General features: G+C 33.5%; 2 protein-coding genes and 1 non-coding gene across 3 annotated transcripts; 1 reads left to right on the forward strand and 2 right to left on the reverse strand.

The window, feature by feature from the left end:
• Positions 1-5,273: 5,273 nt before the first annotated feature.
• Positions 5,274-11,038, reverse strand: LOC108200923 (vacuole membrane protein KMS1). The gene is made up of 8 exons (XM_017369196.2): positions 10,722-11,038; positions 8,787-8,998; positions 8,425-8,503; positions 7,224-7,523; positions 6,564-6,718; positions 5,951-6,067; positions 5,554-5,733; positions 5,274-5,453 (listed from the first exon to the last, which is right to left on the reverse strand). Exons 1-8 carry the CDS (start codon positions 10,801-10,803, stop codon positions 5,292-5,294), a joined length of 1,287 nt encoding a protein of 428 aa, XP_017224685.1. The 5' UTR covers positions 10,804-11,038; the 3' UTR covers positions 5,274-5,291.
• Positions 11,039-13,059: 2,021 nt separating this feature from the next.
• On the reverse strand, positions 13,060-13,131 carry TRNAM-CAU (transfer RNA methionine (anticodon CAU)). Its single transcript has one exon. It is a non-coding gene; the product is annotated as a tRNA-Met (tRNA).
• Positions 13,132-14,159: 1,028 nt separating this feature from the next.
• LOC108200480 (photosystem I reaction center subunit II, chloroplastic) lies at positions 14,160-14,941 on the forward strand. Its single transcript, XM_017368648.2, has one exon. It carries the CDS (start codon positions 14,241-14,243, stop codon positions 14,856-14,858), a length of 618 nt encoding a protein of 205 aa, XP_017224137.1. The 5' UTR covers positions 14,160-14,240; the 3' UTR covers positions 14,859-14,941.
• Positions 14,942-15,564: the final 623 nt, after the last annotated feature.

Genomic DNA, 15,564 nt, shown 5'->3' on the forward strand with positions numbered 1-15,564 from the left:
ATATTTTTATATGAGTTTATTTGTGTTTTTAAAACGCTGGATAAGATAACTTTAGTTCAAAACGTTAAATCATCTGGTGTAATAGTATCCTATGGACGTTCTTATTTGCGCATTTTTTTTAAAACATTACATGATGTACTATTTAAATTATAAACACTAAATGATATAATATATAAAACAATATTTGAAACAATATTTCTCGAATCTAATATTTTAAATATTATTGATTTTGTGACAAAGGGGTGAGTGAAAACCCTGTAACTTTATGGTTATTACATTTCCAGCAGCACAAAAAAGGTTATAAGTATAAGAATATGGCTGTCTCCGTTAATAATTAGACAGTCTTCGGTCGTCACACAAGCACATATATAGCACCAAGTCCGTGAAGTTAGAAAAATTGACACTATTCAGAGTCAGGACTTTTCGTTGCTCGTACAAACAAAGTGCTAAAGTTTAGTAGTTAGAAATATGGAACCATGGGTATCGTGTTGTTTAAGAAGATTGAGACGACGGTAATTGGTCAACCGAATTGACTAACTTTCATATTTTAATGAAGCCTGTAAATGGATAACATAGATAAAGATGAACACGATTTGGGGTGGCATGAACTATGTACAGAAAAATTAAATTCGGCAACTACTTCTTTATGCATGACTTTGTAATCCCATAAATATTAGTGGATCACACGTTTTAAACTACATCCAAATGAGATTAAAATTGTGCCGTTTTAAATTACGACTTATCCATTATTAAGAAAATTATGTACATCAGAAAATCAGATGTTTATACAAAATTTATATTTATAATTACTGATCAAATATAATGAACTGTGTAATATTAAAAGTTGAAGTGAACAATATTTTAAAATATTTTTTTATATATAATAAACAGAGTAGCTTTAGTATAATAAATACATTCTAAAATATAAATCAATATTTCAAGAGGAATCAATAGGATGAGGAGGTTTGTAAGTCGCGAAAATAAATCCAAACCAGGTCTAGATGCTACTCCCTCCATCTCAAATTAGATGAGTTTTTTGGGAAAAATATTTATCCCAAAATACTTGACCCTCTCTCTTTTCAATGCATATTTATCAACAATTTTTCATACTTGCCCTTTCTTATTTATCATTTCTAATGTAGCATTTGGCTAATACAATTGAAAGTCAACCCAATAAATATGGGTAGAAAAAAAGTAAGGATCATTTAATACTCCTTAATATGTGTGAAATGAGCAAAAGGCTCATTTAAATTAGGATGAAGGGAATATCTACTATCTAGCATAGCGGGTGTGACCATGTATTGACTCTTGACCTTCTTGTCTGAAGTTGTTTTATCCGGAGCTTTAACGAGACTATAACAAACTCAAGATTGATCGAGTAAGATCGGGCTAGACTCCGAGTGATGTCATTGAAAACTGATTTATGTTGATATGTGTTTAAGATTTGTATTTGATCAATAAATAATAGGTTTAAATTCTTGAGAGCTTAATTAATTAAACTTAAAATATTGATGTGTGACTTGGTGTATTTAGGATTTTCTATCTACTATTCTCCACATATCTCGTGAGCCGTGATGTTTACGTGAAGGCACTAATTAATCATGTGTTTTTCCTTGTATGCCAATTTATCATAGTTAAAGAAAGTAATGACGTTGTAACGCTTTTTCTGTACTTGCATTCCAATATGGACCATCAATCAGCCCTGCTCTACTGTAAAGGGCTGCTGGTGCATGGTAAAGACTAGAGAACGTGTGTGTGGAATTCTTTTGTCCTGAATCAGATTATTTTATCCTTTGTATTGATCGTCTAATAGATTTATAAAATATTTTAATTTTCAGATTAGAATAAACTTACTTAGATTTTCTGAGTAAAAATTTTAAACTAAATTTTTATGAATTTGAGAAGTTGACAATCTTAACTTATTTTAATTTTTAAATTTTGATTTATTATTTAGAAGATAATTTAATGTTAATTAATTATTGTTACATCTAAGAAATTATAGATTATCAATATATAACTATATCTAAATTCATATATTAATAATTACTTTCACTTATATGGAACTTCTTTTAACTTAAACTTAGTAAAGTAGGGAAACTCTAGTATTATCCAAATGTATATTAACTTGGTCATTGTAATGATGGCTTTTGCATTACTAACAGCTTTTTTGCAGGAAAAATACAAGTCAAGCGAATTCTTCCCACTAAATGAAGCGTGCCTTTGTGCTTTAAGGTAAACTTCAACGTAAATTCGTTTATTTATAATCTCGATGATAATGTTCAATGAGGTCATGAATATCGAACTAGATTTTCTAGTTGCATTTTACGCGTTAATCTACATAAATTTGCATTTAAAAAGGTTAAATTTAGCAACTTTCGGTACCGGATAAGATTTCATTTCTAATCAGCTACTTTTAACTTTTAAGCACAAGTTTGATGACCTAACACAAGTTTTACAGCAGCCATTGTGTCTCAGTTGATGAGCCTCAGCGACCTGGTTACCAGAAAGTATATAAAGTGCACAAGTTGAAAATGGAGAGCAATATTTTAGTTCGGTTTGCTCTGCGATAGAATTATGAGATCCTTACTATCCGAACTAAATACTAGATGCTGCCAATATGGTAAAAATCATGATCTATTGAAAAATTCATATCATTCCTGATGAATTTTTAAACAATATTTATTATTTATATACCGATTTGTTTAAAATCATCTGATTTATCAAAAACAACTTCAATAAATCCTGAATTGGTGTTTGACCAATTAGTTTTGAATTCTCATTTTTACAACAATAGATTAAGTAATAATAAAATGCAACTATGTAGCAGCTCGATCTATGTTGTATAATAGTTTCAGTAGTACGAGGGCCAATGTTGCGTTTAGATGGGGTGAATGGATGTAATGGAATGAAATGAGACGAAAACAAAAGAAAATAATATGAGGGAGAAGGGAATACATGAAAAATTATGAGGAGATGCAAATTTTCTATGATGAAATTTGATAAAAAAAATATAATGATAGGGAACAGAGCATTCCTTCACAAGCAGAGGGTTTGAGTTTCAGTCAAGATGAAGGGAATGAAATCATTAACTATTTTATAGTTAAGATTTCATTTTATGCCATTCGTTTTCATTCAACCCAACCGAACTAGACATTAGTGAATTACAAAGAGAATAGCATGTAAGCCTCGTTTCAGCAGGGATACATTTATAAAGGTGTTGACGCCACATACTAATTAATTTCTGGTGACAAACAGAGCTAATTACACAACACGTAGATGAAAGAAGAATTGAACATTTAAGCAAATTCCAGCAGATTTGTATATCGTCTTTCTTACAATTTTGCTAGAAAAGAGAAGCATAATTTTCTCAGGAACATAAAAGCCCTGGTTCCAGAAGCCTTAAACATCTACATGAAAATTCACAAACTTCACACTTACCGGAAGAATATATGTATAAATCAACTTGATATAGTTGATCGTGTAGTGTTTTGTTCTTTTAATCTTAACGAAACGCTATACGGTATAGTGTTTTGTTCTTTTATCCCTAACAAACGTCAAATGATGTAGTGTTTTTGATAAATATTCAAAACGCTGCACAATGTAGCGTTAATAAATGGTATTCGGGGACATTTTCTCGGATCATGATATTATGGGCATTAATAATGAATATTCTGATAATGGGGGCGAACACCCTCATAAATTATACTGCAGATGATGTTCAGAAGTTGCTTGGAATTTCTTATGCGTAGAATCAGTACCCCTGCAGTTTCCTGCGCAAACGTAATACCACTTATGTTAAAAAAAACTCCTGAACATTCTATAACTAGTATTGCTAGCTTTATTACCCTTAATCACAACTTGAAGATTTCAGGAAATTGGAAATGTGAGTTGCAGTCATGTACACACTCAATCTGTTCACGAATTAAACAAAACTACACGACAAAAATTTCTAATCTGGTAAAACTGAACTAAAGTAGAAACCACGAATAAATGGTCTATAAATGGCAGAAGATGGTGTGTGCGCTGTGCAGTGCCATAGAAATACAATTTAAGAGAAATATTCTGACTCAATCACTTACTCTTACCCGAAAATCCTCTGGTATTGTTTATCAGGTGGTGTTGTAGTTTTGTAAATTAGCAATGGAAGTATCCTTGGGCTTGATTATTATATGTGGGTCTGTGTTCATACTCTTTGCCGTTGTTTATATATTGTTCAGTTGTCTCTGCAGTGGTGGTGGCAACAAGAAGAGCAAGAGTAAGGGGAGTAGCAGGGCGGTTCCGGGTGGGGCTACGGATGGAGATATGTTTGTTCTTGAAACCATACCAGCTAGCGATGGTAATGCAGCATCTAGCCATCATTGTGGCCATGCACAAGGTGCTGGCGGCTGTGCAGCTTGCGGAGGAGGTGGAGGTTGCGGTGGATGTGGAGGGGGAGGTTGTGGTGGCGGTGGAGGTGGTGGTTCTGGATGTTGACAGGGCGGATAAGGGGGCAAGGCACCTTGGTATAATAAGTACTTATGAAGTCATAATCAAGCTTAAGGACTATTATGTTGATTGTAACAGAATTGTTTTAGAATCTTTATTTAATGATCGACAAGTCAGAAATATCAAAATGCTATGGTATTATGCTAACTGATACTAGTTGGCTCCAAGTCTGATCGCTAATGAATACAGTATTATCCAAACAGGAGACTTTATTTGCCTCAATCTAGTTTATATGATCTGAGTTTGAGTTTGTTGTCTCAGGCAGTACAGAAATAAGATTTAGGGGATCCTCATCCCATGTATCATGGCAGGCTGGCAGCTACCAGCAGATCATGTTTAGTTATGATATGTTGATGACTTGGGTATTCTACAATATATATTCGCGTCGCAAACATTATAACCAAACATGAGTCCACTGGGATCAACATAAAATGCTCTTGATGCGGTTCATTCACCACGGAACCAGAAGTCAGATGAAGCGCAGAAGTTAAAGCAAGATAAGAGGATCAATCTGCTTGCCTTGCATTGCCAAAAAATAATAGTAATCCTTGTTTCCCTATGTCTAGATACAAGTTAACAATGACATGCAAATTTGTTTCCAAACATTTATGTTTCCTCATACTTGCACGTTAATTTCAAAAGCAACATATGTGCGCTTTCTTTACAAGATTTTAATGTAATTTGATTCCTGAGAAACACTGTAATAGGCTTTGAACATGATTCGTGAATGCTGAGGTCACACAACTTTCTAACTACAACTACCAAGTAAAAACTAAAAGGCAACTTACTTAGCAGCTCTATCTAGACTAATGATCAGCAGTGTTGTTCGACGTGGCCAACTCTTCTTCCTGCTGCTTCTTGAGATATCTTTGTGCAGTTGAAGTGACAATTTTAACAAGAAAGTTAATGAGCATCATCCACACAACAGCATTCCAAATTAAAGCAAATGAAAGATCCCAACTGTTCACCTGAGAAGGGTATGGGAGTATATCATAATCTTAGCATAACACTTAGCCTCAGTGAATTAAGTAGCATTCTAAAATATAATCATTGCATAACCAGGAATACCTTACTATTTGTGGTCGCTGGAGCTGGTGGTTTCATGTACATTTCTTTCATTGCATGCAGTTTGGTGACAAGATCAGGTAGAATCGAATCAAAACCAGGTATATGGCTAAGGACCCAAATCAATTCGTTCTCTATCCAGTTCAGCAGTTGATTGTTGCAGACTATTATGATGAACACCGTCTGTCGACAAATGTTATTCACAAAATCATAAACTAAAACGAGCCCATGCTAATTTTTATTGACAGAGATAGACTAACTCTACAGAGAGGAACATGAAACAGAACATCCCATGAAATCTCCCTTTGCATAGCCGTTATGAAAAGTAGCATTTATGATATAACCAACATTAACCAAATTAACGGCTGATATAACATATATTTGGAAGACCTTCACAAACCTGGATGTGTGTTTTGACGATTGCTTTTCCAATCATTGTGGCGAGAAAAAACTCCCAGAAGGGGATACCAAATTGTCCACACATTATGCCAGCAAGGTCAAACAGAGGATTTGGCACCTGTAAAATTCTTAATCATTTCGAAGCTTACTATTTAAAGTTAAATTAAAAGAGTGTGCATATACTGAGGCAGAGCTCTGAAGATAATCAAAGTACTATGCAGTTCACTTTGAATAAATCTACACTAATATACAACTGAAGCCAAAACATAAAAAGTTCATTGGTCCTGTGTTTTTTGGGTTTTTGGTCTTTCAATTTTTATTTAGTATAAATTAATATATATATATATATATAGTTAATATTAAACTTACTACTAGAGGTCTAAGTTTAGAATCCGGCCAATAAAAATATTAAAATTGAACATTTATATTATTGGAGCAAATATATTCCTATTTTAATTACATATACTTTTCTAATATAAATTTTATTGTTATATTATAATATTTTTAATAAGATAAACAATTTCAAATATTTACCCGTGCATCACACGGGATATAAACTAGTAATAATACAAAGGCTGCACAATCAAATGGGGAACAAGTAAGATTAGACTAACCGAAGCAAGCAATAGAATGGTAAAGAAGTTTAAATATTGTGCATGCGACAGGAACCAGCGCTTAAATTTATTCAATAGTGTAGCTATACGCCCTTCATCTTTTGACAAGGAGGTATCCAGTTCTTCCAAATTCATTTTCTCACCCGATAAGCTTGCTGCATACAAATGAATTTTTCACGTTTAAGTACTGGAGAATAAGAAAAAACATATAATAGAACAGAAGCCAAATGCAAGCACTATATAAACACGAAACACCAACTGACCACAATTTATAAACAACAGATTGTAAAAAATTATCATGTTCCGAAGCTCTACCAATCATTATGTGTTATTATATATTGTCCAGACTTGGAATTACATGATACTAATATAAAACCATCCAGGCCTAAACATGACAAACAACTGAATGTGGCAAGTTCATTACTTGCTACCTCCCACTTTTGTGAAGTTATGGATGTCCATAACTCTTTGAGCATTTAACTAATTTTCAGCGTCCACAATCAAATGAATATTCTTTTTTGATATACTTACATGAAAACAGTACCATTGGTGTCCCTGGTTCCAGAATGGACATATTCTAAACATCTATCCATCTAAAACTACAAATTTTATTCCATTAACCCCCCACGAAACAAATGATTAGTGCTCACTGAGCAGTACCTGCTCTTGAAATAAAGTATGGAGGTAGCTCTCCTAGGGCAGTTCCGAAACCCCACAAAATAGCCTCTACCTGGACCTTTGGCAGTATACTGCTCAGTGGAACCTTCGAGCCATGTGAAGATGTGAAAACAGGAGGACCAAAGTCTGGGCAATCTTTTCCAAGCCATGAAGGCGCTCTTTTCAGTTGGATAGTATCATATGGAGCACTTTTAATGTCAACTCGGCCGCACTTCATTGCCTTTATTGTGAAAAAGGCAATATGAGGACCTAAATATAAGACAAAAGTATGCAGGCCGGATCCTGCACCAAGCATAAAATTGACATCAGACTCCCATCACAGAACTTTAAGTATGATATATACAATTAAAATGTACACATCCCAACTTTACAATGAACATTGGCCTACATTACCTATTGAAAAAGCATTGTTTTAGTCCAAAAATATCACCTAACCCTTATGTCGTGTTTGACTGGGGAAAAAGGACTAGAATGAATTGAATAATGAAAAAATTGAATAATAGTAGGAGGGAAGATTTGAGAAAAAAGTGAGTGAGTGCAAAATTATTATAATGAAATTTGATAAGAAATGGGTATAGGAGATAATGGAGCATTCCCTCTCAAATTGAAGGTTTAACCTCTAGTTCAGGGTGTAACGAGTGTAACGACTGGATTGGGGGAAGGAATGGAATTTTTGAACAATTATCAATAATTTAAGTCAATTTTCATTCCATTCCTTCCAAATTCGATCATCCAACCAAACACAAGATTGATGTATTAGACAATTGTGGCAGTAGCATTTCTTGCACATTTCCCTAAGAATCCTTATCGACCTATGTTTTCCGCATTTACATATTTTGCATTGGGTTTGGTTAACCTGTGCCTCTAACACATGATAAACAACATCAATTACACGCATAATAAACACCATTAATTGCATGATTCTATTCAGTAATGACAAAAACAAATGTTATATCTTTAGAGTTAAAATTAATATTAAAAGTTTTATACTTGTATTAGTGTGATATGGACGTGTTTAATACCAAGTGTAAGATTGGTTTAACAGTGTGCGTGAGCATAGATTAGCCAAGCCGTTTTCCTTTTTATTAGGGACAATTTCTGAGAGGAGATCAAGGAAATTCTTAAGCAATGGCAACATGTAAAATTATTGTCAATAGAAAGCATGTTGCATGGATTTTCTTACCAAGACCGATGGATGATGCAACACCAAGGGCCACCCACCACAATCCAAACTCTAGATACCGTAACAACTCCTCAAAATGCTACATAGAGTTTGAACACAAAGAATCAGCTTATGTTTATTAGATGGATATTAGGATATAACATTTCAAGACAGTAAGAAATTTTTTTTCCCAGAAAGAGAAATCGTCCTATATAAAGACAAATACCTCATTGATGCAAGAGTTAAGAATTTTACATTGGTGAAACTCTGCTTCATCGAAAGCAAGTTTTCATGCTTGTTCCAGCACATAAATTAATAATTTGGTCTATGTTTGGAGTTAATTTACCAAAACATAAGGTGCCGACATATTAAATCTGAAGTACCTTTTCATGAGGACCATTAATGTTCTTGAGCAGTAACCAACCTAGCACTAAGAAAACACTTAAGAGCATTAGCCAAGCCCTATGTCCGAACAGATATTGGACTACTCTCTTGAGATACTGAATAATAGCTAAAATAAAAAACTTCAGTGTTTTGAAAGGTTGCGTTATAAGCGTCAAATTTTCCAAATCCTGCTGATGCTTCTCATGAACTCCTGCAAAAAGTAGCAGATCTATCAGCAGGAATTACCAAAGAACATTTATGAAAGCATATATATATTCAAGACACTTATCAATAATGTACAGAGTGGATGCGTGTAACAAGAGATAAGGTAGATATAAGCTAACTTTAACTTGTCCCTAACGAATTTTCCAACATATGTTTATTTCCTCGGAAGGGGAACATATAAATGGTTATCATCATTAATGAACATTCTAGAAGAATTATGTTGGCCAGTATAATGCAATTTTGCAGTTCCAGTAGAAAAAAGTATATATGCAGCGGCCAATCCAGAATATTCTTCCAGGGCACTCCAAAACTTAAAAAAGATGTTTGGTAAATGTATAGGCAGGTGAGTAAAAGTCGGGGGGAAAACTTTAGAGGGCAATTGAACCTGCACCAATTGATAGCAGAAATCATCCCTGCTGCCTAAACTTTACTATATGAAGATTGAAAAAAGATGTTTCGAATTTCTGGGTCCTCCAAAAGAAACCCTGGTGTACACGTATGTCAACGCTGTTTACATATGTATAGAAGACAATAATTCCTATGACAGATGATTCACTAATGCATGATAATCTTAAAATCCTTCAACCAACTAAGTAGAACACAATTTTCCAGGTTGAGGGTTTAAGCCTTAGCTGAGCATATATAAGGCTGTCTGCAAAAGCTGATAGATATTGAAGGTTGATTGTTGAGCTATACAGACAATTTTTGTTCGAGCTCAATTTGCATGTATTCAAGTTGAGCCATAACAAATAAGTTCAAGATAGCTGCTTGTTAAGAAGCTCTGACTTGAGTGGCAGCGCTATGAAAAAAATATCCTAATAATATGATGACAGCAGGAAAAAGCATGTTTCTTCCTAACGAACATGAAAGATAAACATTTTCTGTATCCATATTGCATAGAATATATGTTTCAATATGTACTTTAATCCTAACCCTTACCTAGCTAGCACTACATATGTTAAAAATTGAGTAGGCGCGAGAAAGCTTGCAGGGGAATTTCTCCTCATATTATTTTTCTGGATTTTAAGACACTTTTAAACATAAAATTTGCTCCCCCACCCCCCCACCGTTGTTTCTTACACCACCAGCTTAATTCCGAGGAACATCATAACAATGACCTTATCAGCTTGATTATAAAACAGAAAGAACAAACTTAAACACAGTATTCACACACAACAAGTAAAAAAAGTTACTAGTTCCCGAACCTAATTCAATTATCACCTGTAATATAAGTTTGTTATTATAAAAAAATGCCGCTAGGCAAACTCATTAATAATCAGCTAAATTACCATATCATGCCTATCATACCCTACCCTAATTAGCATGCACAAATACGCTCTTATCTGAAATTTCATATGAATAACAAAGTACACAAGCTAAGAAGAATCAAACCAATGAAATTTGGTAAATTCCCGCAGACAACCAACTAAACTAGATTAAAAATTAAAATACAATTGTTGAACCTCAATTATAAAAAAAATAAAAAAAAATGAACTTGCATGTTCTATACCCTTGTGGAACATAATGGATCAATGTCACCAAACCAAACTGATACATTCACTCTGTTAAATCCCAGTTCTAGTTATCGAAACCCGAAAAATCGATACCAACCAACTTATCATATGACTAATGAGAATAACATTCTAGAGAACCCATAATCAAGAAGTCACATTATAAGTTACAGCACAAACAAAAACACAAACACTTGCCTGAAAGTGCAACGTTGTCAGTGTGAGAATCCTGAGAAAGATGTGATCTTTGTGAACTAGTAGCATCATTTGAGAACCCCATTATGTGGTAACTCTTTTTCAACTACTGAGTTCTGTATATTCATAAAGATCTACATACAGAATCCAATGTAAGCCAATTAAGAATTGGACAAGAATCAAATAATGGAGTCATGGGGGAAATAATGTGCATACAGGTAACAGGAGGATGTATATGTATGTATTTTGGTGGTTTGATTGGTGAGTTTTAGGCCAATTCAAGAACGAATCAAGAATATCCGGCCAGTTAATTAGTGCAACACGATATCGAAATTTTTGCATAGAAAGGGATGTTTTATGTTTATAATTATAAAATGGAGCTATTAAAATTTATCTGACTGAACACAATTGGATAGCACAAGTATCCTTTGTTGTCCAGAAACATCCGGGTTCAACTCGCTATTTTTCTTTGTGTTCGATTACCAAGTTATATTTGTGCTGATATACTTCAAAGATAATATTATTAATGTTCAAGTTGAGAAATGATATTATCGCTTAGTTCAAATATTCATTGAAATAGAAAAAAATATATTTTGATATTTTCGAGTCTTTTAAAAAAGAAAGGAAAGATTTTGAAAAAAAATGATATGCCAAAAAATATATACGAATCAATCAGGGATTTGGAATTCGTGATTCACCACGGACCGTGCACCAAACTGACAGGAACCAATGTTACAACATAAGTTATTCTAACTATAAAAATTATTTGTTTGAATAGTACTAATTTATTTTTCCTACATAACTAATTCGAATAAATTATGATTTTAAGCAACAATCAATTTACAATCAAAATTTAAAAATGATTTATTTCTTATCAAAATTTATAAACGAATATTTCTATGTAGTCTGCAGAGAACCTCTTAAAGCATTTGCAGTCCAGTTACTCGATGCAGTACCTTATTATTAGTCATTTAGCTCATTCTGATTATGAAACTGTTATTGTACAGCCCCCTTTCTATCATTCTTCGCAGAGCAATCACTACAAAAATTAAAGTAGTTGCATCATGCTTGTAAGTTGTAACTTGTAAATTAAAATCGGGTTTTACTAAGTTTGGACATTTATGTTCCACTGGACAACATAAAATTTTCAAGTTTTCTTGCCTGCAATACCTAAAATTCACACAATATTTGATAGTAATAAGTTTGAAAGGGATTAAGGGGGTACAGAGATTTATTAGAAAAGACTACTGTTGAAATCATCACATTTCAGGATGACAGAAACCTCTGTGAAGATAGAATAAAGTTACAAAATGGTGCGAGTGCTAGTTGTGCTAGCAGTTCGCAGTTCTCCAGATTAGTCGAGGTGCGCGAAAGCTGACCCGGACACCGGATTATATAAAAAAAGAAAAAAGAAGTTACAAGATGGGCACAAATTGACCAAACTAATCTTTATCAGTTAAACACTGTCTGGAACTACCTAAAATTGTGATAAAGAGAAAGTATCCCAAATGCTAATGCATGGACAAAAACATAAAAGGCAACAAAAAGTTGAAACTTTAAAGAGCAAAGAATCAACAAAGCAAACAACAGTAACGTGTAAATGACTTCTGGAGCAGACAAGTCTACAAGAATGGCCACTGGTTTTAGTTAATGGAAGTAGCGAATAAATTTTCCGAAACAGTGGACAAAGAAGATAGCTCCACTGATAACTACCCCTGAATATTTTCACAAAATACCGAAATCCCGCAAGAAATGCGAAACCTAATTAAAACATATATGCATACACAGTCTACTGTCTACATGTTTAAAAGTTGTTTTAAGGCATTCAGAAGCTTTGAAGCAAGTTTGAAAGAGCAATGCATGTATAGTATCATGTATGAGCTTGTAGGTGCAGTAAAGATCTATTTGAAAATTGAAATGCAATTACAGAATTCAAAAAAAAATAGGGGTTTTAAGTGTAAGCATTTCAAACAAGAATGGACTTGCGAACTTTAGTATGACAGAATATTCAAAGTAAATAAAGCTTTCCCTCCCTTTAGCCTTTACATTTTTATACTTTGCCCTTTGGTAGTGCTGAGTGCATAAGATTTTGTTTTTTGATCTTTTTCTCATTATACATGAAAATTTTAAATCGATATTCTATTGGAAGTATAATTAGACCCTTTTTGTCATATGCTTTCTAGTGTCCTTGAGAATCGCCTTCAAGAAATTTCAGGGGTTGTAAGAAAGTCAGAAGTCCACTACACATAACTACATGAGCTGCTTATGCAGTGTCTGCAAAAAAGTATGCTAGGCAAACTGTTAGATACTGTGCATAGTTTGGGAAAACTAAAAAGACGTATATCAGAGCCAGGTTTCGATCCTGGGACCTGTGGGTTATGGGCCCACCACGCTTCCGCTGCGCCACTCTGATTTGTTGTTGATGTTTCTTTGCTAACTTATATTTCAGTTTCTGTATCCTTGTGCTCTAGACTCAGTATACAATTCAGTATAGAGTTAATTAATTATTTTTTGTTTGAAACCAATTGAAACGTGATTGAGTATGGACATTTAGGAATCAAAAATTTAAATCTATGCGCAAAACTCTTCTTAAAACTTAAATATGTTAGAGCAACTTCAATAGCATCTTAACACATTTCATAAATATAATATACAATATTGGATCTTTGTGACTTAAGAATAGACAATATTCCTTATATTCATTACTTATATACTATTTTATTATTAAAGATTACTATTATTACAATAGGTGAAGAGAGAGAACATGTTTATTTTCAAAATTTATTATAAAATAAGACTTAGGAGAAGAGAGAGGTTAATTAAAGATAAGGCATGACTAAAGGGTCTTAGTGATTTAGGAAATCACTAGGATACTGTTGGAGTGGATTATTTTCCCATATTCTTCATATTTTGGTTTAAGATTCCAAATAGCTAAGCTATTGGAGTTGCTCTCATGTTTGTAGAAATAAAGAGACGGAACTAATCAGGTTTATCTAGCGAATTAGGATTTATTTAATTTTTTTCGATAATTGGAGATTTCTTTTTTGGCAATGCAAGCTTATATACCTTACAAATTTATAACATACTTACATATATCATGCATGTAAAAATATCGATACATAATTTATAAATAATTGGCAGATTTATTTTCTCGTTAATAATAAAAGGACTACGCACTGACTTTCTATTCGAATTCTTCCCCAATTATATTTTACATGTGCTGGATCAATTCTTTTCAAGAGTATTATCTATATATGTTAAATAGAGTACATGGTAAAGGAAAAGGCAATAAAATTAAAATCAAATAAACATGTGGACACCCAGCAGATAAGGTGAAATTGTGGGTAAGAGTTGGCAATCAAATAACACATTCTAATTGGTCCAAAATCTTATCTATATTTCACATTTCCCTCCACCACTCAACTCAATTTCAATAAAAAAACACTACCACAAAACAATCAGCCCACAATACATAACACAACTTCACACACAGAAAAAGAACTTGCACAAAACTCTCTCAAAATGGCCATGGCAACTCAAGCCTCTCTATTCACCCCAGCTCTCACCACCCCCAACTCATCATGGAAAAATTCCACCCTCATTTCCTTCACCAAGCCACTCAAGTCCGCTGTCTCGCCCTCAAGAACCGCCATCCGGGCCGAGGGCCAGACAGCGGAGCCTGCGGTGGAGCCCAAAAAAGCCCCAGCGGGCTTTACTCCACCGCAGCTAGACCCAAACACCCCCTCACCAATTTTTGGCGGGAGCACTGGTGGGCTTTTACGAAAAGCCCAAGTGGAAGAATTCTATGTCATAACATGGGAATCACCAAAGGAGCAAATATTTGAAATGCCAACTGGGGGAGCTGCCATCATGAGAGAAGGCCCAAACTTGTTGAAACTGGCCCGGAAAGAACAGTGTCTGGCCCTTGGGACTAGATTGAGGTCCAAGTACAAGATTAAGTACCAGTTCTACAGGGTGTTTCCAAGTGGTGAGGTCCAATATTTGCACCCAAAGGATGGTGTCTACCCTGAGAAAGTGAACCCGGGCCGTCTTGGGGCTAACCAGAACATGAGGAACATTGGTAAAAATGTGAGCCCAATTGATGTTAAGTTCACAGGAAAGCAAGTGTATGATATATGATGATGTGTGATTTGTGATTATGTTTTCTTTAAGCTCATTTTGTGAAATGAGCGTGTATTTATACAATTTCTTAACTTTTTGCATGTTTGAATTGTTTTTGCCATATTTTACATTTGACTTGATGAATTTTCACAGTAAAAGCATGTGTACATAGCAAAAATTGAAAATAAAGATGATAAAAATTGAGGGCATTCAATTGAGATTTTTTGAACTTAGAAATTTAAGGATATTTACCTTAAATTTAAAAAATGTATCAAAATTTTGAATTTTTTAATTATAAATTTGATTCATTTTATAAAATGATAATATGCGATCTAGATTTTAAATTATACTTAAAAATCTAATAGTTATAAATTAAGATTATTTACAATTCATAAAAATTTGATGTTATTCAAATGTCGATGGATTTGTTTGAATTTCATGAAATGATGAATTTATGGTATTGTTCACTATATATTATGATTTTTAAAATCTTATCATAATTCATGAGATTTTGAAACACTTGAGTTTAAATTTTATAAATTCATCATCAATTCTACACATTCAATCAAGATTTTGCATAAAATCAAAATAAAATTCAATCCACTAACATTTATAAATTATTATTATTAAAATCCTAATTGAATACACTCATTGATATAAACGGAAAAATTAAATTATAGGTACTGACTATAACATTTTATTATTTAGATCTTTGAACTAAAAA

This window comes from Daucus carota, chromosome 9 (genome assembly GCF_001625215.2).
Source record: "Daucus carota subsp. sativus chromosome 9, DH1 v3.0, whole genome shotgun sequence".
In the NCBI taxonomy this organism is placed as follows: domain Eukaryota; kingdom Viridiplantae; phylum Streptophyta; class Magnoliopsida; order Apiales; family Apiaceae; genus Daucus; species Daucus carota.